This window comes from Peromyscus leucopus, chromosome 1 (assembly GCF_004664715.2).
Source record: "Peromyscus leucopus breed LL Stock chromosome 1, UCI_PerLeu_2.1, whole genome shotgun sequence".
Lineage (NCBI taxonomy): Eukaryota > Metazoa > Chordata > Mammalia > Rodentia > Cricetidae > Peromyscus > Peromyscus leucopus.
Genome location: NC_051063.1, coordinates 160,417,935 through 160,437,876, shown reverse-complemented (window position 1 = coordinate 160,437,876; position 19,942 = coordinate 160,417,935). Strand labels below are relative to the sequence as shown.

Here is a 19,942-nt window from a genome sequence, read left to right as displayed (position 1 = left end):
TTAAGGCTCATAGGAAATGCCCCATGAAAAGCATGGTCACCTGGGCCAGGCCTGAGGGGTTTTCCATCTACTCTACGAGGTGTTTAAGCCAAGGGCACATGGTTAGTGTCTTTGGAGGAAGGTCGTGAGACCTAGTTTTCAAGAATTACTTTCCATGACACATTAACTTACCCTAATTTATAATCTTCTTTCCTAGCAAAAACTGAACGAGAGGTTGAAATAACCTCCCCCCAGTTCTCCAAAGTGACAGTCACAGACTTCTTCCAGAAGCTGGTATGTTGACCGCTTATTTAATAAATTACCTGAAGACTTCTGAACCTTTTAACTTTTCTCTTTATTTACATTATTTTTTTTTTTTGTTTTTTGTTTTTTGTTTTTCAAGACAGGGTTTCTCTGTGTAGCTTTGCACCTTTCCTGGAACTCACTCTGTAGACCAGGCTGGCCTTGAACTCACAGAGATCCGCCTGCCTCTGCCTCCCAAGTGCTGGGATTAAAGGCGTGCGCCACCACCGCTGGCCTTACATGATTATTCTTACTACTACTACTACTACTACTACTTCTTCTTCTACTACTACTACTTCTTCTTCTTCTTCTACTACTACTACTATTTTATTTTGTTTTGAGACAAGGTTTCTCTCTGTAGCTCTGGCTGTCCTAGAAACTGACTCTGTAGACCAGGCTGGTCTCAGACTCATAGAGATCTGCCTGCTTCTGCCCCTTGAGTGCTGGGATTAAAGGCGTGCACCACCATGCCCTGACTTTTCTTCCTAAATTAGCATGAAAAGTATTACACGTTATTAACTTTAAAATATTATTAACTACTAAATACTATTGTTGTTATACTTATGTGTTGGTGTGTCTGCATGTGGGTATATGAAGGTGAGTGCAGGTGCCCATCGAGGCTAGAGGATTCAGATTCCCCGCAGCTGGAGTTACAGATGGTTGTGAGCTGCCATGTGGAAATTAAACTTGGGACCTCTGGAAGAGCATCAATCTGGTGCTCTTAACTGCTGAGCCACCTCCCCAACCTCACATATTAACTTTCAAATCTTGAGAGCCTTTTTTTTTTTTTCCCGTTTTTCTTTTCTTTTCTTTTCTTTTTTTAAAGCAGGGTCTCACTATGTAGCTCTGGTGGCCCTGGAACTCGCTATGTATATGAGGTTGGCCTCAAACTCACAGAGATTCACCTACCTCTACCACCTGAGTGTTGGGATTAAAAGCACGTGTTATCATGCCTGGCCCTATTAAGATAATTAGTAGGTTTAGGGATATAGCTTAGTCACACTGTGCTTGCCTGTCATGCGCAAGGCCCTGTGTTCAAACCCCGGTAGAGTAAGAGAGAATATGAGTGAAGTTCTAAAAGATCATTTTAGTAATTAAATATACTGGCTACGATAGCGACAGTGTAAAAACTGTTCTTATGTGATTGCACCAGCACACACTGCCCCTGAGGTGACATTAGGCACAATGGAGCTGGTTGAAAAACAGAGGCAGGGGCATCCCCTGACCCCATGGGTTTGAGACCAGCCTGTGCCACATGGCAGTTCTGCCTCCAAACCCTTCACCGTGTGGCCCTGTCTTCCCAAGGGACCCCTGTCCGTGTTCTCGGCCAACAAGAGATGGACACCTCCTCGAGGCATCCACTTCACAGTGGAGGAAGGAGACTTGGGTTTCACCTTGCGAGGGAACGCCCCGGTCCAAGTGCACTTCCTGGATCCTCAGTGTTCTGCTTCGGTAAGTGGAGGACCCTCAGGGATAGGGGAGGAGTCATCAGAGCCTGCAGCTCTAATGGAGTTTGAGGTTTGGCCATGTCAAAAGTCTGATTTTTTTCCCCCACACAAATCATCAGCGTTTATTTCCTGGGACCTAAGTATCACTCTCTTGGTACAAAGGGCAAAGAATTGGTCAGTTAGTTTTGAGTCCAAATCCTTTCCCTACAACTGGATCTGTGAGGCTCCATGGGGGAACTTAGAGCTGCATGGATCATCAGAGCTAAGCTTAAAACCGCTTTCAAACCAAAACCAAACCAGGAAAACTGATTGTCAGCTCCCTCTTCTCTGCTGAAAAAAGTTAGGTGTTTTAAAAATGTAAAGGGGCTTTAAAAAGGGCTAGGACAACCTCTCCGACATAGGCGCCTGGCTGGAGGGGTGAGTGGGGTGGGGCAGTCCCTGTGCTCGTGGGCGCTGCTCACCTGGGGGGCAGGGCCTGGATCGAGCCCCGCCCCCACCTAGCCGAATAAATAACATCCCGTGGTGATGGTGTACTCGGGTACCATGGGGAAGTGGAGGGAGAGTGGAGCCTGTGGGTGTGGGCAGGTGACTTTGCTGGAATACAGGCTATAGAGGCCTCTATGAGGCTCTCGGTTGGCCTGGCTGCCCTGGCTGCCGGGGATATGAGCCCTTACATAGTTGCCAGGGCTCCCTGATGACGTAAGACGCAAGGCGCAAGACCGGAGCTGCACATGTGCAGGGTGAGGACAGGATCCCGTGCTGGAGCACTTCATTAGCATATGGGTGCACCCCAAAGAAAATCAAAAGACACAATAAAACAGTCTTACACCAATGGCTGCTTAGACCATGACACTGGGGACACAGTCGGGTTTAATGAGTGATCCCTGGCATTTATTCAAACAATTCTTTTCAGCTGGCAGGGGCCAAAGAAGGAGACTATATTGTTTCCCTTCAAGGCATGGATTGTAAGTGGCTGACAGTGGGTGAGGTTATGAAGTTGCTGAAGAGCTTTGGTGGGGACGAAGTTGAGATGAAGGTCGTGAGCCTCCTGGACTCCACATCATCCATGGTGAGCACAGACACCCTGGTGGTGAATGATGGCTTGGGAGGTCATGGGAGTTTGGCCTTGGCGTTCTCGGGATACACTGTGGGCCCCAGTGCTGGATGGATAAATGGATGGATGGATGGATGGAAGGATGGATGGATGGATTAAACACATGGTTGGTTTATACAGAAGGGCTTAGAGACCATGATAGTCATTTCCCGTGAGATCTTGGGAAATATCTGGTGCTCCTGTAAGCATGTGTGCAGTTAGAGCCTTGACTGTTTACCCAGTGGGAGGAGGTGCACTAAAGTGTCTGGGTCTCCTCTGCTCTTTGCCACAGCTAACAATGTACCTTAGACGGTTTACCCTGTAACAGCTTTAATTTGCAATACTTTGAGCCTAAGCTTGTGTCTGTGTTTAGTCAGCTTTTCATTACTATAACAAGAGACCTAAGGCAAGCTGCTTATGAAACAAAGAGGTTTATTCAGCCTCAACTAGGGAGGCTGAAAATCCAGATCTAGTGGCCCCATTGTTCTGGTTCTGTGGTCAGGTAGATGGCATCATGGTGGGAGAATGGGAAGGGGAGGGATCATGGTGTAGGACAGGAAGCCAAAGCTACCAGGGTCCCAGGGTCTCTCCCCAATTGACCCAAGGACCTCTGTGAGGCTTGCACGAAAAAGCAAAGCATGGGTGTGATTTTCAAAAGAAGATTAATGTGGTCCAGTGTCCGGCAATGAGTACAAGGCTGACAGAGCTTGAATTCAGGTGATAGTAACGAGAAGGAAAGAGCCATGGAAGACGTAAGAAGAGCGTGGGGGGATGGATGAGGCAGGTGGGGATGGCTCAGCAGTTCACACCTCTTGGTGTTCTTGCAGAGGACCCGGGTTCAGTCTCCAGCACCCACATGGCAGCTCACAACTGTATCTGGCACCATCTTCCGGCCTCCTTGGACATTACAGACACTCGTACACACAAAATAACAATAAATGAATAATTTTTTAAAAAGAAAGAAAATAAGGGTGTGCTGAGCACAGCACCCACAGGAAGACAGACTGTGCTAGAGGTATAGAAGAAGACCTTTAAAAACTGTGCTGTGACCAGAGGGACTACAGGAAGTGGAGCCGAGGGCTTGTTTACAGGGGTGGAGGGTGGAGGCCATTCAGTCTTCAGAAGGGTGCTGACATAGTCTGGTGTTTGTTTTAGAAGGACGATTGCTGCCTGGAGGCAGGCCACGGGTATCTGGCCAAGTGGTATAGACTGCGCGTGTGCGTGTGCACATGTGCGTGCGTGTGCGCGTGCGTGTGTGCGTGCATGCGTGTGCGTGTGTGTGTGTGTGTGTGTGCATGTGCATGTGTGTGTGCATGTGTGTGAGTGTGTGTGTGTGTGCGCGCACGCATGTGCGTGCGTGTGTGTGTGTGTGCATGTGTGTGTGCATGTGTGTGTGCGCGCGTGTGTGTGAGTGTGTGTGTTTGCGTGTGTGTGTGTGTGTGCATGTGTGTGTGCGCATGTGCGTGCATGTGTGTGTGTGTGCGTGCGCGCGCGTGTGCGTGTGTGTGTGCGCGCGTGTGTGTGTGTGTGCATGCATGCGTGTGGTGTGTGTGTGTGTGTTCATGTGTGTGTGTGCATGTACGTGTGCGTGCGTGCATGTGTGTGTGTGTGTGTGTGTGTGTGTGTGTGTGTGTGTGTGTGTTCATGTGCAGCATTTGGCAGCTGTGCCCCTTAACTTCATGTTGCTGTGATAAGGACGACAGAGGAAGCTGAGACTCAGCACACTGGAAGGAAACCGTGGAAATGCTATGGGGTGGGGACACATACATAAATCCTTGGTGCTTCCTCACAGGCGATCAAGTCAGCACCAGGAACAGAAGTTTGTCTGAGGAGAGGTTAGACAGCCAGCTCTGCATGGTCTTGACCGTTGCCAGGAATCTGGACCGCACAGAGCTTGCTCTGCTCCCATGACCGATCAGAAGTTTATTTCTGTTGCTGCCCTGCTTTGAACCAGGCAACAAGGAGCCAGACATGGTGGTTCAAAGAAGTCATTCAGCACAGCCTGGCTGGATTTGAATTCTGGCCTTAACCAGTCAGGGACCTTGGGCAAGTCCAAGAATAGCTCAAGACAGTGGGGAGAAAGGATCTGTATCCTTGGGGTCTTAACGGGCCACTGTGAGTGTAGGTAAAGCCCATACAGCTGAGCAAGATCTACTTGTTTATATAATAGGAGTGATAATGATGCTCATATTTCTTTTTTCATTTTTCTTTTCTTTTCTTTCTTTCTTTTTTTTTTTTTTTTCTGAGACAGGGTGTGCCTGTCCTGGATCTCACTCTCTAGCCCAGGCTGGCCTCGAACTCATGAGATCTGCCTCCCGAGTGCTGGGATTAAAGGCGTGCACCACCACCGCCCAGTCTGATGTCCATGATTGTTATGGTTGTTCTTTGTAGCCAAGGAAGAGTTCAGATAAAGACACTTGAGCACTGTTTGCTTTTAAAGAGTTCTGGTTATTAGTTTTAATTACATGTAGGTGTGTGTCTGCATGTGGGCATGCACATGTGAGTGTGGGTGCCAGAGCGTCAGGTCCCTTGGAGCTGGAGTTACAGCCGGTTGTGTGCCTTTTGAGATGGTGCTGGGTACTTAACTCAGATCCTCTGGGAGAGCTGCAGGTGCTCTTAACCACTGAGCCATCTCTCGGCCTCTGAACACTGCTTATAACAGCTTTCATTTCAAACCAAATCCAATGGTGAGGGCTGGGGATGCGGTTCAGTCATCCAGCACTTGCTTAGTCTGCGCTGGGTTCCTCCCAGGGATGGAGAAACCCAGTGGTGAGAAGAAATGAAGGGCTGTGCCGGCCTCAGTCAGTCACCTGCCGCTCTTTGTTTTGACTGGTGGGATCCTCACCCTAGAGCACATTTGGGAAACTACCGACACCGTGGAAAGAATCCCTGCTTTGGAATGAAGACAGTCAGGGTCTGACTGCCAAGCTGTGTGACTTAGCTGGTTAATACCCTCTCTAGGCCTTGACGTGTTCTTGGCAGTAGGTTTTCGGAGTTTGACCATGTGGTGTTTTCAGAAGTGCTCTGTAAAACCCTAAAAGTCTTCGACAGGGGCCAGGATGGCTTAGGGAGTCAGGAGCAGGGGGCATGCTATGCAAGAACAGAAAGCGAGGCCTAAAAGGAAGAGACCTGGGAAGGGAGCTGACCCTGGAGTGATCCTGGGAGCAGGAAAGGGTCAGTGAAGCTTCTCCAAGAATGTCGGGGTATGTGCACACAGACATGCATGGATAGCAGAGCAAGCCTGTGTCTGCTAGGAATGGTCTGAGGCAGGAATGCAGGGTGTGGGCTGGTACCTGGAGGAGAGGGGGTGGGATCCAGGCAGCGGGAGGGCCTGTCCTCTGAGGCCAGGGCAATGGCATGTAGTGCGAGGCTCCCTGGAGAATATCTGTGTTCAGTGGTTAGAAGTGAGCAGAGAGGATTGTAACAGCCAGGAGCAAAGGGCTGGTGGGACCAGGGGAAGACAGGAGTGCCAGGTCAGAGGTCATTATTCAGAGACGTGGTCAGGGATGCCAGTCAGTTGGGGAGATAGCCTCAGGCCGTTTGCAGCTGTTTTGAAGGATGATGGTGGGGGAGGCAGGAAGGCTGTGGTGGAATTTAACTGGAGCTGACACCCTGCCAAAGCGGTAAGGAAGAGGACTGATGATGTTTGTGAGAAAGCCCTTATGAAAGAGGCAGCCTCAAAGCAGGTCAGGCGGGAATGCTCGAAGCCCCGCAATCGCCTCCAAGACTGTGCTTCCATTGTCTTTAATAATAGAGCGTGTGCCCTGTTCGATTCCAGGAAAGGGAGAGTCTTGACTGAAAATCACCAGAGTCTAAGGTGTGTTCGTTAGGGTCACCGTTGCTGTGATGAAAACACCATGACCAAAGGCAACTTGGGAGGAAAGGGTTTGTTTCACTCACGGTTCCATATAACAACAGTTCATCATCAAAAGCAGTGAGGGCAAAGGACAGGAACTCAAGCAGGGCCGGAACCTGGAGACAGGAGCTGATGCAGAGGCCACGGAGGGGTGCTGCTTACTGGCTTGCTCCCTAGAAGCCTGCTTTCTTACAGCACCCAGGACCACCAGCCCAGGGATGGCTCCACCCACAATGGGATAGGCCCTCCCCATCAATCACTAATTAAGAAAATGCCCTACAGCCTGATCTTATGAAGGCATTTTCTCATTTCAGGTTCCCTCTTCTCCAGTGACTCTATCCTGGGTCAAGTTGACATAAAACTAGCCAGCACACAAGGGCAGTCACCATAAATATCCTTCCCATATTGTCTCCTGTATTAAAAATCAAACAGCAAACTCAAGACGCCCCTCCCTCAGCTTCCTGGGTGCTAAGATTACATTGTGTCCCCCACACTGCCTCTGTCCTTGCTTTACATATTAAGCTTTATTTATTTGTTTGTTTGTTTATTTGTTTGGTGTGTGTGTGTGTGTGTGTGTGCGCGCGCGTGTGTGCACGCATGTGTGCCGTGGAGCACATGTGGAGGCCAGGGGCCAACTTGCAGACATCAGTCAGTTCTCTCCCCCCACACACGGGTGCCTTTACCTGCTGAGCCATCTCCCGGACCTTCCATCACCTTAACTTCGGAGAGGACACTGTCCGTGGACAGCGTGAGCCTCAGACTCGTGGGTTCTTAGTACGTCTGCTGTGACTCAGGCCAGCCTCTGGCTCACTGTGTAGCCAAGCCTCGCTTTGAATCTCTACTCCCCTTGCTTCTAGCTTCAAGTGCCAGGAGTCCTGGTGTGCACCACCTCACCTGGCTTGAGGCTCAGACCTGTCAGTCATTCCCAACCGTCTAGTAACATCTAACACTTTACTTCTTCTTCCCCACAAGCAGCACAACAAGTGTGCCACTTACTCTGTGGGAATGCAGAAGACTTACTCCATGATCTGCCTGTCCATGGACGATGACGATAAAACTGACAAAGCCAAGAAGATCTCCAAGAAGCTCTCCTTTTTGAGTTGGGGCACCAGTAAGAACAGACAGAAGTCGGCCAGCACACTCTACCTCCCCGAGGTTGGCCTGGCAAGGCCTCACACCAAGAAGAAACTGCCCACACCCTTCAGCCTGCTCAACTCCGACAGCTCTCTGTACTGAAGGGGGACGGAACAGTTCACTCCAAGGCCGACAAGGCTGTTAAACACCTGGGCCACGATAGCAACGTTCTCCAAGCCCATCTTCTCAGATGTACACTCGAGTTTGATGGGCTTATGAAAGTGAGAAGAACCTCTAGACCTTGGTGGAAAACCCAGCTGCACGGGGTTTTCACACTGCTGCTGCAGTTATTTATTGTATAAAGTAGGGCATAGAAGAGCCTGGATGGTATGGCTGTGTTGAATGGCTGTGGTTATGACGTTCAGGCACTGTGAGTAATGAATTGGGGCCACCTACCTTGGTATATTTTTGAGTGTCTAGATTTGGGTAATAGTGATCTCTTAACCTCAAGTTCAAATGACCCTTGAATGGAGGCAGGTTAGAGGTGGTTATTGAAGCCAGGCTGCTTGGCGGATCTCTGTGAGTTCAAGGCCAGTCTGGTCTATAGAGTGAGTTCCAGGACAGCCAGGGCTACATAGAGACCCTGAAAAACAAACAACCACAGAACAGGCTACTTCATCTCCTTGGGAATTCATGAGCTGCAAATGGCAACATTTTATGTCATTCCTCCACAATGTGAATGTTATTTCCCAGATACAGTCTAGTGCCAACTTTGCCTTGAGTTTTTCCAGGATCAGCTGCCCTCCAGTTGGACCCCACTGAGCAGTGGCTAACATGGCGGCGGTGGGCGGCAGTGTTAGGAGATACTGTCTCCAGGGTAGATGAGATGCTGTTTGATACTCAAAACGTTGCTCTTTTTGTGTAAAGTAGGTATGTAACTGTGTATCTTAAGAGTCTTGGTTTAAGAAGTAGTTTTGCAGTTTACAAGGTAAAGACGTAAACTTCCTCAAGTTGAAACCTCTACTTGACTTTGGGCTATAGGTTGGATGACACTGTGACTTTTCCAGAGTCATGGTTGACACAGTTTAAGTGATATGCTTAACGATGTAGCCTGTGGATCTTAATTTGAGAAGTAACAAGGATTTAAATATTTTTCTACTGTGCAATATCTTAAGAAAGCAAACGCCTTTAAGACAGTATGCCCACTATCCCAGGGCTGTGTGTATAAATATTTAAATAAATAGCCATGTTCATTGTTTAATAGTTTTCTTTGCTTTTATTTCATTTTAATTGCTTCTTCTGAGCTGTTATTCATCTCAGGCACAAAATGTGTATTGTGTGGAGAGGGAGGAAGGGGGAATGAAGGCGAGCAGCAGCTCCAGGACACAGGTACCCACTGTGTGCAGAGACCTGAGCTCTGGCCCTGACCCTGCGCACAGGGCACTCCCTCCTCAGTGCCGGGCCCTCACATCCAGTGCCTGGAACCTCCCAGGACCTCTCAGGACCTCAGAGGAACCTCCCAGGACCTCTCAGTGGCAGAGGCAAGGGAAGGTGCCCATACAAGTCTGCCGAGAATGAGTCTCTGGCGCTCTTGGATGATCCCCACGGGATCCTTTTCATCTTAGCAGAAAGTGGGCAGTGCCACCCATAAAGGCCCGGACGGACAAGGGGACTGGTGAGTTCCATCTGTCCTCGCTTCGTCTTTCGCTCTTCGCCACTGAGAACAGAACACTTTTCTTCCTTTTTAAATACGAAAACCAGACTCTGTAGTTTGTAGTCTGAAGGAGGAAGAAGTTAGCTGCGGGGCTGCTGTCACCTAGACTGGGTGAAGAAGGTGTGGATTTGCTGTGCCACCGAGTGTCCCACCACCTCCTCGAGTTCTTGGACGGAAGCGTTACTCAGTTGCTGGATGGTTGGAAACTTCTGGAGCAGAAGAGGAGCCTTAACTTTTCCAACCCCTGGGATCTGCTGCACAGTGTGAACAAGGGACAGCTCTGAGAGCACACACCGCTTCTTCCTGAGGAAAGGGTTCCTGCTGGGCTCCCTGGTCTGCTCTTGAACCTGAATGGGAAAATTAAAGGGAAAGCGCACAGGCGCCCTCTAGTGGACAGATAGTGTGGTTTTTGTATGTACACACATGCACTGCAGTACACCTCTACATGCCAGAAGTTGCCATTGGCCACCTTCCTCCGCTGCTCTCCACCTTCGTTTCTGAGGCAGGGTCTCTTGTAAACCCAGTGCTCACTAACTTGACCAGAATGGCCAGCGAGTTTCAGGGACCTTTCTATCTTCACCTCCCCAGCACCAGGGTTATAATGTGATCACCACGGCTGGCTCTTCACCCGCTGGACTCTCAGGGACTTGGGGCCTCATCTGTGTGGCAGGTACCTTACCCTCTGTGCCTTTTTCCATGCCCCTTAAGACAGTTTTCCCATTTACTTCAGCTTATGGGTTTTCATATGCCAGAAATATAAATTCTTTGATATTGGTGAAATTATTTAAATATAGACCATATGACCATGCAAAGGAAAAAAGTTCATAAAAACTGAGTTTTCAGAATATTATGGGTAAGCCTGGTCAAAAACATGAAGAATTTACATATCTCTTCAGAATTAGTTCAGGACAGGTGCGGTGGCACACATCTTCAATCCCAGGGCACTGGAGAGGCAGAAGCAGGCAGATCTCTATAAGTTCAAAGCCAGCCTGGTCTACAGAGTGAGTTTCAGAGCAGCCAAGGGTAGAGACCCTGTCTCAAAAAACAAAAATAAAACTCAACCAAACAAAAAAACTATTTCAAAGGACTGGGACTACAGCTTAGTAGTAGAACACTTGCCTAGCATGCACAAGGCCTTATTATGTTCAATTCCCAGCTCTGCAAGTCAATAAACAAACAAGTAATTAAAACTCTCAGGCTGGTGAGATGGCTCCGTGGGTGGAGGGAGATGCTTGGTGTGCAAGTCTGGTGGCCTGAGTTCAGTCCCGTATAAAGGAGGAAGTAGAGAACCGACCCCCAAACTTGTCCTCTGACACACCCACGCACGCACGCACGCACGCGCGCACACACACACACATCCTCACACACGCACACACACATCCTCACACGCACCCAGACAGGAGATTGAAACAGAAGTAAACATTTCAGAGACCTGTTTCAAACAGGACCTGTAAGAGAAGCCCCACTCACATGAGGGAGTGTGTGCCTGCAATCTCAGCCCTAGGCAGGCTAAGGCAGGCAGAGCTCTGTGAATCTGGGGCCAGCCTGGTCTACACAGTGAGAGCCTGTCTCAAAGGACAAACTAGGAGAGAGCAGGGGTGTGAAGGCAATCTGACTGTGACACCTGCCACTCCACTGATAAAGCACATTTGATTGAAGAGGGCAAACGTCTCCAACACAGGATCATTCTTCAGTCAAGAGTGAGAGCAGCTGTGTGTCCCTGCTGCGACCCCTCCAAGCCCTCACAGGAGAAATGGACTCTTCAGCTAGTGAGTTACACCCTTACCCCCAGGCAGACAAGAGCATTCTCCTGCAGGCAGGGTGCTGGTGTGGAGGAGTCGGTAAGCCATGGGCCTGCGTGCGGTTCCAATTTGCTTCTCAACCCTAGGTGCTCATCCACTTAACCACAGTACCCCGGGAGCCTGTGAGAGAGCTCAGCAGATAAAGGCAACTGCTGTGCAAGTCTGCCGACCTGAGTCTGATCCCTGGAATCCAGGCAAAGGTGGAAGGAGAGAGTGGACCCCACAAAGTTGTCCTTTGACTTCTACAAGCATGCCACGCCATGTGTGTCTATATACATATAATGCAACACAATAATTTTTAAAAATAACTCTAATAACACAATAACTCACACACCAAAAAACTACTCAGGACCTATCCTGGTCAGAGGAAGGCCACATATATTACTCTTTTTTCCCCCAATGCTAAGAACTGAACTCAACCTCAAGTGGTCTACCTCAGAGTTATATATATTCTAATTCTGTCGCTTTATTTTTTTTGAGACAGAGCCTTACTATGTAGCCCAGGTTAGCCTTAAAAGCTGGGATTGTAGGCATGTTCCATGAACCTGCCTCCTGACACCGTTTTAATGAGTTAATGTATTTATCTTTTGTGAATTGTTACTGAGGCTCGTTGTGGGTGGGGAAATGCTATCTTACATTATTTGGGGGAGGTGTGCATGAACCATCACGTGCATGTAGAGGTCAAGAGACAATTGTGGGAGTAGAATCTCTTGCAGCACATTTTCTGCAGGGGTGGAGCGCAGAGCTTTAGGTGGCAAGTGAACCCCACTGACACTTGCCAGCCTGTGACACTTTGCGGAGGTTCCCCAGGAGAACCAGACATGGCATAGTGCCTGTACTCCCAGCACTCAGGAGGCTCAGGTGAGAGGACGGCAAGTGTGGAGTCAGCCTGGGCTACATGGTAAGCTGCAATCCAGCCTGGACTACATAGTGAGATCTGGAATAAGAAAGCAAACAAACTCCCTAGGGAAGTATAATGAGCAAACAAACAGAACACCGAGGAACAGGCAAAGACAAGAAACTGGTGTGTGTGTGTGTGTGTGTGTGTGTGTGTGTGTGTGTGTATTCAAGTAGGAATATACGTTTGCATGCATGCCAAGCCTTGTGTGATGTTCTTCAGGCTCTATCTGCCTGTGGTTTGAAGCAGGGTCTCTCCTTAGCCTGTAGCTGCCTGACTAGGCTAGGCTGGCTGACCAGCCAGCAAGGCACAGGCATCTGCCTGTCTCCCTCCCCAGGGCTAGGATTACCAGTGTGTCGTCATGCCTAGCATCTTCAAATGGGTTTGGAAGGGGTCAAACTTAGGTCTGCATGCTTACGTAGCGAGTGTTTTAACCATTAAGCCTACCCCAGCCTCAGAATTTTTATTTATTTATTTTTTAAGGAAATAAACGCAATAAGGCTATACACAAAAGTACTGAGGCTTAGCCTAGCATGATGGTAAATGCTTGTGATCCCAAGAACTAGCGAAGAAGAATCAAGAGGACTGGGAGTTCAAGGGGGGACCCATAAACAAACAAAAACCAAACCAAGAAATGCTGAAACTTAAACAATGGCATGTGAGAATGAGGCAAAGGGGTTGCCAGGTGCCACTTTTACCAATACAGTACAAATGCAGGATAAAGATGACGGCGTGAGTGCAGCCTGGAGTCCAAAATCAGAGCTGCAACATGTTGCCTTTGTTACGGGCTTGTAACAGTCGTAAGTGAAAGGGGTCCAAGAAATCAGACAGAGGTGTCACTTGGCTGGTGGAGTGTTTGCTTGAATGCGGTAAGTCCTGGGTTCAATCTCCAGCACTGCCTTAAAATCTGGTGTGGTGATACACTCCTGCAAGATCACGCCTTTGATCCCAACACTTGGGAGGCAGAGGCAGGTGGATCTCTCAGAGTTCAAGGCCAGCCTAATCTAGAGAGTGAGTTCCAGGACAGCCAGGGCTACACAGAAAAAGCCTGTCTCAAAAACAAATAAACAAAAACAAAACAAAAAATGTTTAGGGCTGGAGAGACGGCTCAGCGGTTAAGAGCACTGGGTGCTCTTTCAGAGGACCCGGGTTCAATTCCCAGCACCCACATGGTGGCTCACAACTGTCTCTAACTCAGTTCCAGGAGACCTGGCATCCTCACAGAGATACACATGCAGGCAAAAACACTAATGTACATAAAATAAAAATAAATAAATAGTGAGTTCCAGGACAGAGCCAGAACTGTTACACAGAGAAACCTTGTCTCAAAAAACCAATAAATAAAATAAGTAAATCTTAAAAAATATTGTAAAGGAGGAATCCGGTACTTACCAACTGGATAATGAGGCAGGATGCTTCCAACTGGTTGGCCACTGGGAGCAACACCATCCCAAGGTCGAGCACAGTAAACTTCTGGACTGCTGGGAAGTACTGTTCACTTGTCTGTGTTTTTTCAACTATTATAATCCCTTGAAGATGTCCAGACTTCAAAAGAAAAGTCAGTAAATGAGTTGGTAACACAATTCCTTTTAAAGTTCAGAAACTTATCACTTAGTGCTTGGGATGGTTGAGATGGGTGATGGAGATGCAAGGAGATGTTGGATTTTAGCACCTCTAAGTCAGCACTTACATTTCTAACACGAACAAGTCTCTTTCTGTAGCCATGTCCAGCCACGAAATCCGCCTCAGTGATATAGAGAATGCAAGATCTGCTGGACAGGTAAAAATCTGCCGATGCCAGATCCTCCTCAAATATGAGTTTAACTTTTCCTTGAAATACAGACAAGAAAATGAGGTTTTTAGAAATTCCAAATAAGGCAGCAACAGAATGTGTGGGTTTTTGTTGTTGTTGTTTGTATGAAGATTCATTTTTAAAATGGGGGGGGGGGGCACATGTGTGCAAGTACCCTGAGAGGCCAGAAGAGGGCATCAAATCCTCTGGAGTGGAATTAAAGGCAGTAATGAGCAGTCCAATGGGGGTGCTGAGGATAGAGCCACCTCTAGGCCCCTATTTAATTAAAAAAAGATTTATGTGTATGTTTTACTTGGATATATGTCTGTGCACTTGTGCATGTCTAGTGCCCCAAAACTTAGAAGAGGGAGGAGTCTGATTCCTTGAGCCACCACATGGATGCTGGGAATCAAACCAGAGTCCTCTGCAAGAGCAGCCAGTCCTCTTAACCGCTGAACTATCTCTCCAGTCTCTATTTTATTTTATTTTATTATTTTATTTTATATCTAGAGACAGGTTCTCATAGCCATAGCTGGCCTTGAACTTGCTATGTAGCCCAGGTTGGTCTCCAACTAACAATTCTCCTGCCTCAATCTCTGGAGGAAGGACATCCCATACCCGGTACTCCCCTTTCCCCTTGAATGTGATGGGAAGAAAGGAGTATGATAGAAGGCAGCCAGCTCACTAACCTTGCATCCCCTGAGCCAGCTGGGACCCGCGCCATTTCTCATTAGCCACAATATGCCCCAGTGGCACGTGCACCGGACCCGTACCACCAGGGTTGATCCTTTCCATCCGTGGTTTTGATCTAATGAGAAAAATACCTCACTAGAGCAGGCTGCTGCACACGGTTCCAGACGAGGTCCAGACCTCTTTGGCAGATCTGTGGAGTGGCTTTTCAGTCACTGAATTATATCAACCGAAATCAAATTTCTTCTTTAAAAAAATAAGAATGGGTCTTAATATTAAGCTTGGTTCTGTACTGACAGTTGGCTAGTAGCTCAGGCTGACCTCGAATTCAGCCTCCCAAGTTCTGGGATGGATGACAGCCGGAGCCACCACGCCGGGCTAACACCAGGAGAGTCCTCTCTTAGTCACTCCATCCCTCTTTTTAAACACCTTCCTGAGCTCTGGTGTCCTAACAGGGCGCTCAGGATGGTTCCTCTACCAGTCCCTGTCAGGGGCTGAAGCAGCAGGGAAGTCCACGGTGCCGGCATCTGGAATCTCCGTGGACAACACCTGAGGCCATGCCACTTCCGTGTTCCCGCAGCCCGGCCCGCCCCCTTTTTTTTAAGTCTGCCCGCCCTCTTCAGCGTCGGATTGGCTAATATGTACAAGACTGACTTCCAGTGTAATCAATAATAGAACGGAAGGCTCAGTTTACCTCCTCATTGGCTGGAATTTGAATGACGCCTTGTTAAGTTGTCAAGAGCAACGGGTGGCAGTAAAATTGACTCTGATTGGTCGAGGCTCAAATCAGAGCCAATGGGAGGCCTGCTTGTTGTGAAGTCCGTGGGTCCGCGGGAGCTGGGCTGTGAGGCGCTGCCGGGGCTGCGGGGCTGTCCTCCTGCTAGTCCAGCGCGGGCGCCGAAGCTCACTGCCCACAGCCAGGATGCTCCTCAGCTTCCGCAGGAACCGCCGGAGCCAGTTCGTGAGTAACGCCAGGGGCATGTGTTCCAGGCCTGATGTGGGAGCGAGGCGGTGGCACCGCCAGAGAGCATTCAGTTCCCAAAGCCCTGACTTCGTGTTCCAAAGGATGCTTCCTCCGCAGAGTCGGCCACGTTCAGGAATTACTGTCTCCCTTCAGGATTCTCCCCTTGGCCGGGATATCCCCTTGCTTCCTCCCTGCACCCCGCACCACGTACTCGCCTTAGCAGGTCCATCGCCTCTGCCCACCGAGTCTTACCCTTAGGCCGTGCCCACCCCGTCCTCGGCCTCTACCTGGACTGCTTCGTATTCAGCTGTTTCCTAGGTTCCCTGTTTTCACCCCCGAGGTTCCTGAGATTTGCTGTCTACAGAGCAATGACGGGGACTTTTAAAACCGCAGATCCGATCACGCCACTGCCATTAGATCCCGTCCCCGACCCCACCACACACTCACTCACCAGACACACTGGCATTTTCTGTTCCTTCTTAAGATCTTGTTAAGGCTCATTCTCTGATCCCTTGCTGTTTTATATTTCTTGTTCTGTTTGGTTTTGGTTTTGAAACAGGGTCTTAATTATGTAGCCCTGGAAACTTGCCACAGTCCTCTGGCCTCTGCCCCCTGAATGCTGAGGTTACAGTTTTACACCATCACACGTGACTTCTTACTCATTTTTCTAGGATCTTGACTCCAGCAATCAATCCATGGACACACACACCCTTTCCTCTCACCACTATTTGTTAATCATGCCAACTTGATTTTGTGGTGCTAGGAATCCATTTCAGGGCCTTTTAGACCAGGAATAATATAGCACACACCTTTAATCCCAGCACTCTGGAGGCAGGGGTAGGCAGTCCTCTGAGTCCAAGACCAGCCTGGTCTATGTGGTGAGTTCTAGACTAGTCAAAGCTACACAGTGAGACCCTGTCTCAAGGGAGGGGGAAAAAGCAACTATCCCAGGCCCCTTTGGACCAGGCAAACATTCTGTCACTGAGCTCCAACCTCATTGCAATAACCTTTAAAAAAGATGTATTTTTTTAAAGATTTATTATGTATACAGAAAAGCTGCCAGGTCTCATTACAGGTGGTTGTGAGCCACCATGTGGGTACTGGGAATTGAACTCAGGACCTCTGGAAGAGCAGTCGGTGCTCTTAACCTCTGAGCCATCTCTCCAGCCCAAAAAGATGTATTTTTAATTATGTGTAAGTGTCTTAAGTGTGAGTGTGTGCGCTTGAGTGTGAGTGCCTGTGGAAGCCAGAGGCATCGGCTGCCCTGGAGCCGCAGTCACAGGCAGTTGTGAGTCACCCGATGTTGGTGCTGGGAACTGCACTCAGGTCCTCTGGGCCATTTCTCCAGCCCCCAGAAATAACTTTAAGTGACCCACCCAGCCCTTCTGTCCGGCTTTGCTTTGTCACTTCCCTTGTTCATCTTGTCCCCTCTCCAGTGCAGAGGCAGTGGAGACCATGTGATGCCTCTGTGGCGTTTTCCCCAAGGAAACCCCCGAAGAAGGGCTGGAGAGACGACCCTGTGGTTAACAGCACTTGTTGCTTTTGCAGAGGACCTGGCCTCGACTTCCAGCACCCACATGGTGGCTCACAGCCATCCGAAGTGCCATTTCTAGGGGATCTGATGTCCTCTTCTGACCTCCACAGGCCCAGGCATGCATGTGGTGTACAGACATATGCAGACATAACATTCATACACTTAAAATAAATACATCTCGGGGCTGGAGAGATGGCTCAGAGGTTAAGAGCACTGCTTGCTCTTCCAAAGGTCCTGAGTTCAATTCCCAGCAACCATATGGTGGCTCACAACCGTCTGCAATGAGATCTGGTACCCTCTTCTGGCCTGCAGGGATATGTGCACTCTATACATAATAAATAAATAAATTTAAAAAATAAATAAATAAAATAAATACATCTCAAAAAGAAAGTCAAAACAAAAAACCCCGTTCTTCCTGGGCCATTTTGATTTTCCTGTCCCTTGCCAGTTCTCATAATTTTGTGTTCTGTAACAACAGTGTGGGTGTTTTTCCACTCTGTGCCCTGGACGATGAAGTCAGGGCATCTTCTTTGCTGTCATGGCAGCCTGCCTCTGGTAGGTGTGAGTGAGTAGCTGGTGCTCAGAAAACAAAGATTGGACAGGGCTCAGAAACTTGAAAGACACCCCCGCCCCCAGTCACCTAAAGTGGAGTGGGGTTCCCTCTGACTTTTGTCATATGTAGGGGCTCGTTTTCCTACTGTGCATCTTGGAGACAATCCACCTGGAGTCAGGCTCCTCTCAGAATGCGTCAGTATGCTCAGTTCCAGAGCTGAGAACCACAAGGGAGGCACCTGTTGCTCAGGGGTGGGAAGGCCTGGGTGACTTCACTGGGGCGGTGCTGTGTGGTGGAAGCCTGGAAGGTAATGGTCATTGTAGTCACGACTTCTTGGAGGCTGTGACCTGTCGAGAAGCAACTTGTGGGAGCAGAGGTTTGCTTTGGTTCATGGTTCCGAGGGGATGTGCCCATCCTAGTGGGGAAGGTGGGGCAGGAGTGTGGAGAGAGTGCTCACTCCATCTCACAGGCAGACCAGGGGCAAGGGAGGAAGATGCCAGTGCGCGGCTTAGGTTCTCCTTTTTCTCTGGTCTGAGCCCCCTGTCCCATGAGTTGGCTCTCTTCATGTTTAGGGTAGGGTGTCCCAGCTCTGTTAATCCCCTCTAGATATCAGAGACACCCGAAGGTGTGCTCATAATGCACCAGTGGTTAACTCCGTCAGGAAAGCTGAAATCGGTCAGGAAGGCTGCCATAAGGAAGAAAGTGAGAGGACTGCCTCCGTGGGCAGCGTGATGGCGTGCCCTGGAGTGCATGCGCTTTCCTTGACAAATGGGAACAACGGGAGGGGGGGACTCCTGACAGGACTGGATCCCTGGTGTGGCCTCAGCTTGGGAGGTGATGCTGGGACCAGACCCAGGTGATTTCCTCCTCCCAGTGACCTGCCTTGTGTTTCATTGTGCAGAATCACATCATCCATGGCTTCCTCCCAGCAGCCAGCATTGCTCCGAAGCCAGCTGTGCCACGCACACCTCCTCCCCGGAGCCCCAACCCGTCTCCAGAGAGACCCAGGTAGGTCTCAAGCTCAGCAGCACCGTCAAGAAGAAGGGCTAGAATCAGATCCTTTGCGATATTTACCACTGCCCCGTGATAGACTTAATCCAGCTTCTCTGAGGAATGGTGGACTTACTTGGGGTCTGTCTCCTGCAGTGTAGGGTCTAAGATTTCTTGATTGGATGCAGTCTGTGCTTATTAAATAGAAAGCTCCGAGTCTAAGTTAGTCCTTCCTTCTTCTCCATTCTTCCTCTGAGGGAATGGAGGCCAGGGCCTTGTGCCTGTAAACATGTACTCCGCATCTCAGCCGTTTGTCCATGCATGTTAATAGTACTTCAAGGAGAACCTTCTGCCTCTCTCTCTCTCTCTCTTTTTTTTTTTTTTTTTTTTGGATTTTTGAGACAGGGTTTCTTTGCTTACCCCTGGCTGTCCTGGAACTCTCTCTCTGAGGACCAGACTGGCCTCAAACTCACAGAGATCCACTTGCTTCTGCCTTCTGAGTCCTGGGATTAAAGGCGTGTGCCCCTACTGCCGGGCTATAATTCTACCTTTTAAAAGAACTACTTTGTGTTAAAAGGAAGGAACATATTCCCTGCCAGGAACTGATGGTCCTCACCCCCCCAGTGCTTTGTGTACCAGGGAGCCGACTCTCTTCACATTCCTGGGACCACTGCGTATATCTGCCAAGATTTTAGACACTGGAAAACTTTAGACTTGTTTTTTTTTTTTGTTTTGTTTTGTTTTATTTGTTTGTTTTAATAGCGTCTTACTTTGTAGCCCAGGCTGGCCTTGCATTCAAAGCAGTCCTCCTGCCCCAGCCTCCTAAGAGTAAGTTTATAAGTGTGAGCCACCATGCCTAGCTAGTCTGTTTTTTTTTTTTTTCATTGTTGCTGTTTTTAAAATTTTATTTTTAGACAGGCGGTGGTGGCATATACCTTTAATCCCAGCACTCAGGGAGGCAGAAGCAGGTGGATCTCTGTGAGTTCGAGGCTAGCCTGGTCTACAAAGTAAGATCTAGGACAGACAAAGCCACACAAAGAAACCCTGTCTCAAAAAAAAAAAAAAAATCAAAAGAAAAAAATTATTTTTAAATTATGTGTATTGCCTGTGCCTCTGTGTGTGTGTGTGTGTGTGTGTGTGTGTGTGTGTGTGTACTTGGATGTGGGTACTCTTGGAATCCAGAAGAGGACACGGGGCCCCCTGGAGCTGGTGTTACATGTAGTTGTGAACCACCCCACATAGGTGCTGGAAG

At 48.9% G+C, this 19,942-nt stretch overlaps 3 protein-coding genes across 7 annotated transcripts in view; 2 read left to right on the top strand and 1 right to left on the bottom strand.

Annotated features, from left to right (window-relative positions):
* Positions 1-9,014, top strand: part of Rhpn2 (rhophilin Rho GTPase binding protein 2) — a 59,320-nt gene extending 50,306 nt beyond the window's left edge. Inside the window, exons 12-15 of one of the 2 annotated variants that reach the window (XM_028877772.2) lie at positions 197-273; positions 1,588-1,734; positions 2,644-2,799; positions 7,655-9,014. In XM_028877772.2, coding sequence (XP_028733605.1) covers positions 197-273; positions 1,588-1,734; positions 2,644-2,799; positions 7,655-7,915 — 641 coding nt within the window. In that variant the 3' untranslated portion in view covers positions 7,916-9,014. Of the gene's footprint in view, positions 1-196; positions 274-1,587; positions 1,735-2,643; positions 2,800-7,651 lie in introns of both variants that reach the window. The other variant, XM_028877771.2, reaches the window with a different exon arrangement.
* On the bottom strand, positions 9,015-15,258 carry Faap24 (FA core complex associated protein 24). The gene is made up of 4 exons (XM_028877773.2): positions 14,649-15,258; positions 13,858-13,997; positions 13,560-13,712; positions 9,015-9,814 (listed from the first exon to the last, which is right to left on the bottom strand). The coding sequence occupies exons 1-4, from the start codon at positions 14,752-14,754 to the stop codon at positions 9,566-9,568; spliced, it is 648 nt and encodes a 215-aa protein (XP_028733606.1). The 5' UTR covers positions 14,755-15,258; the 3' UTR covers positions 9,015-9,565.
* Positions 15,259-15,461: 203 nt separating this feature from the next.
* Positions 15,462-19,942, top strand: part of Cep89 (centrosomal protein 89) — a 62,198-nt gene continuing 57,717 nt past the window's right edge. For 3 of the 4 annotated variants that reach the window (XM_028877769.2, XM_028877768.2, XM_028877767.2), the window contains exons 1-2: positions 15,463-15,610; positions 18,602-18,708. In XM_028877769.2, coding sequence (XP_028733602.1) covers positions 15,572-15,610; positions 18,602-18,708 — 146 coding nt within the window. In that variant the 5' untranslated portion in view covers positions 15,463-15,571. Of the gene's footprint in view, positions 15,611-18,601; positions 18,709-19,942 lie in introns of all 4 variants that reach the window. The other variant, XM_028877770.2, reaches the window with a different exon arrangement.

Bases quoted from the DNA above. Each gene is read 5' to 3' on its own strand.
- Faap24 (XM_028877773.2), bottom strand. From the start codon at position 14,754: ATGGAAAGGATCAACCCTGGTGGTACGGGTCCGGTGCACGTGCCACTG. The intron at 13,998-14,648 runs GTTAGTGAGCTG...CTGTATTTCAAG, and splicing joins GCTGGCTCAGGGGATGCAAG to GAAAAGTTAAACTCATATTT. The intron at 9,815-13,559 runs GTAAGTACCGGA...TTTCCCATTCAG, and splicing joins CCTGCCTCATTATCCAGTTG to GTTCAAGAGCAGACCAGGGA.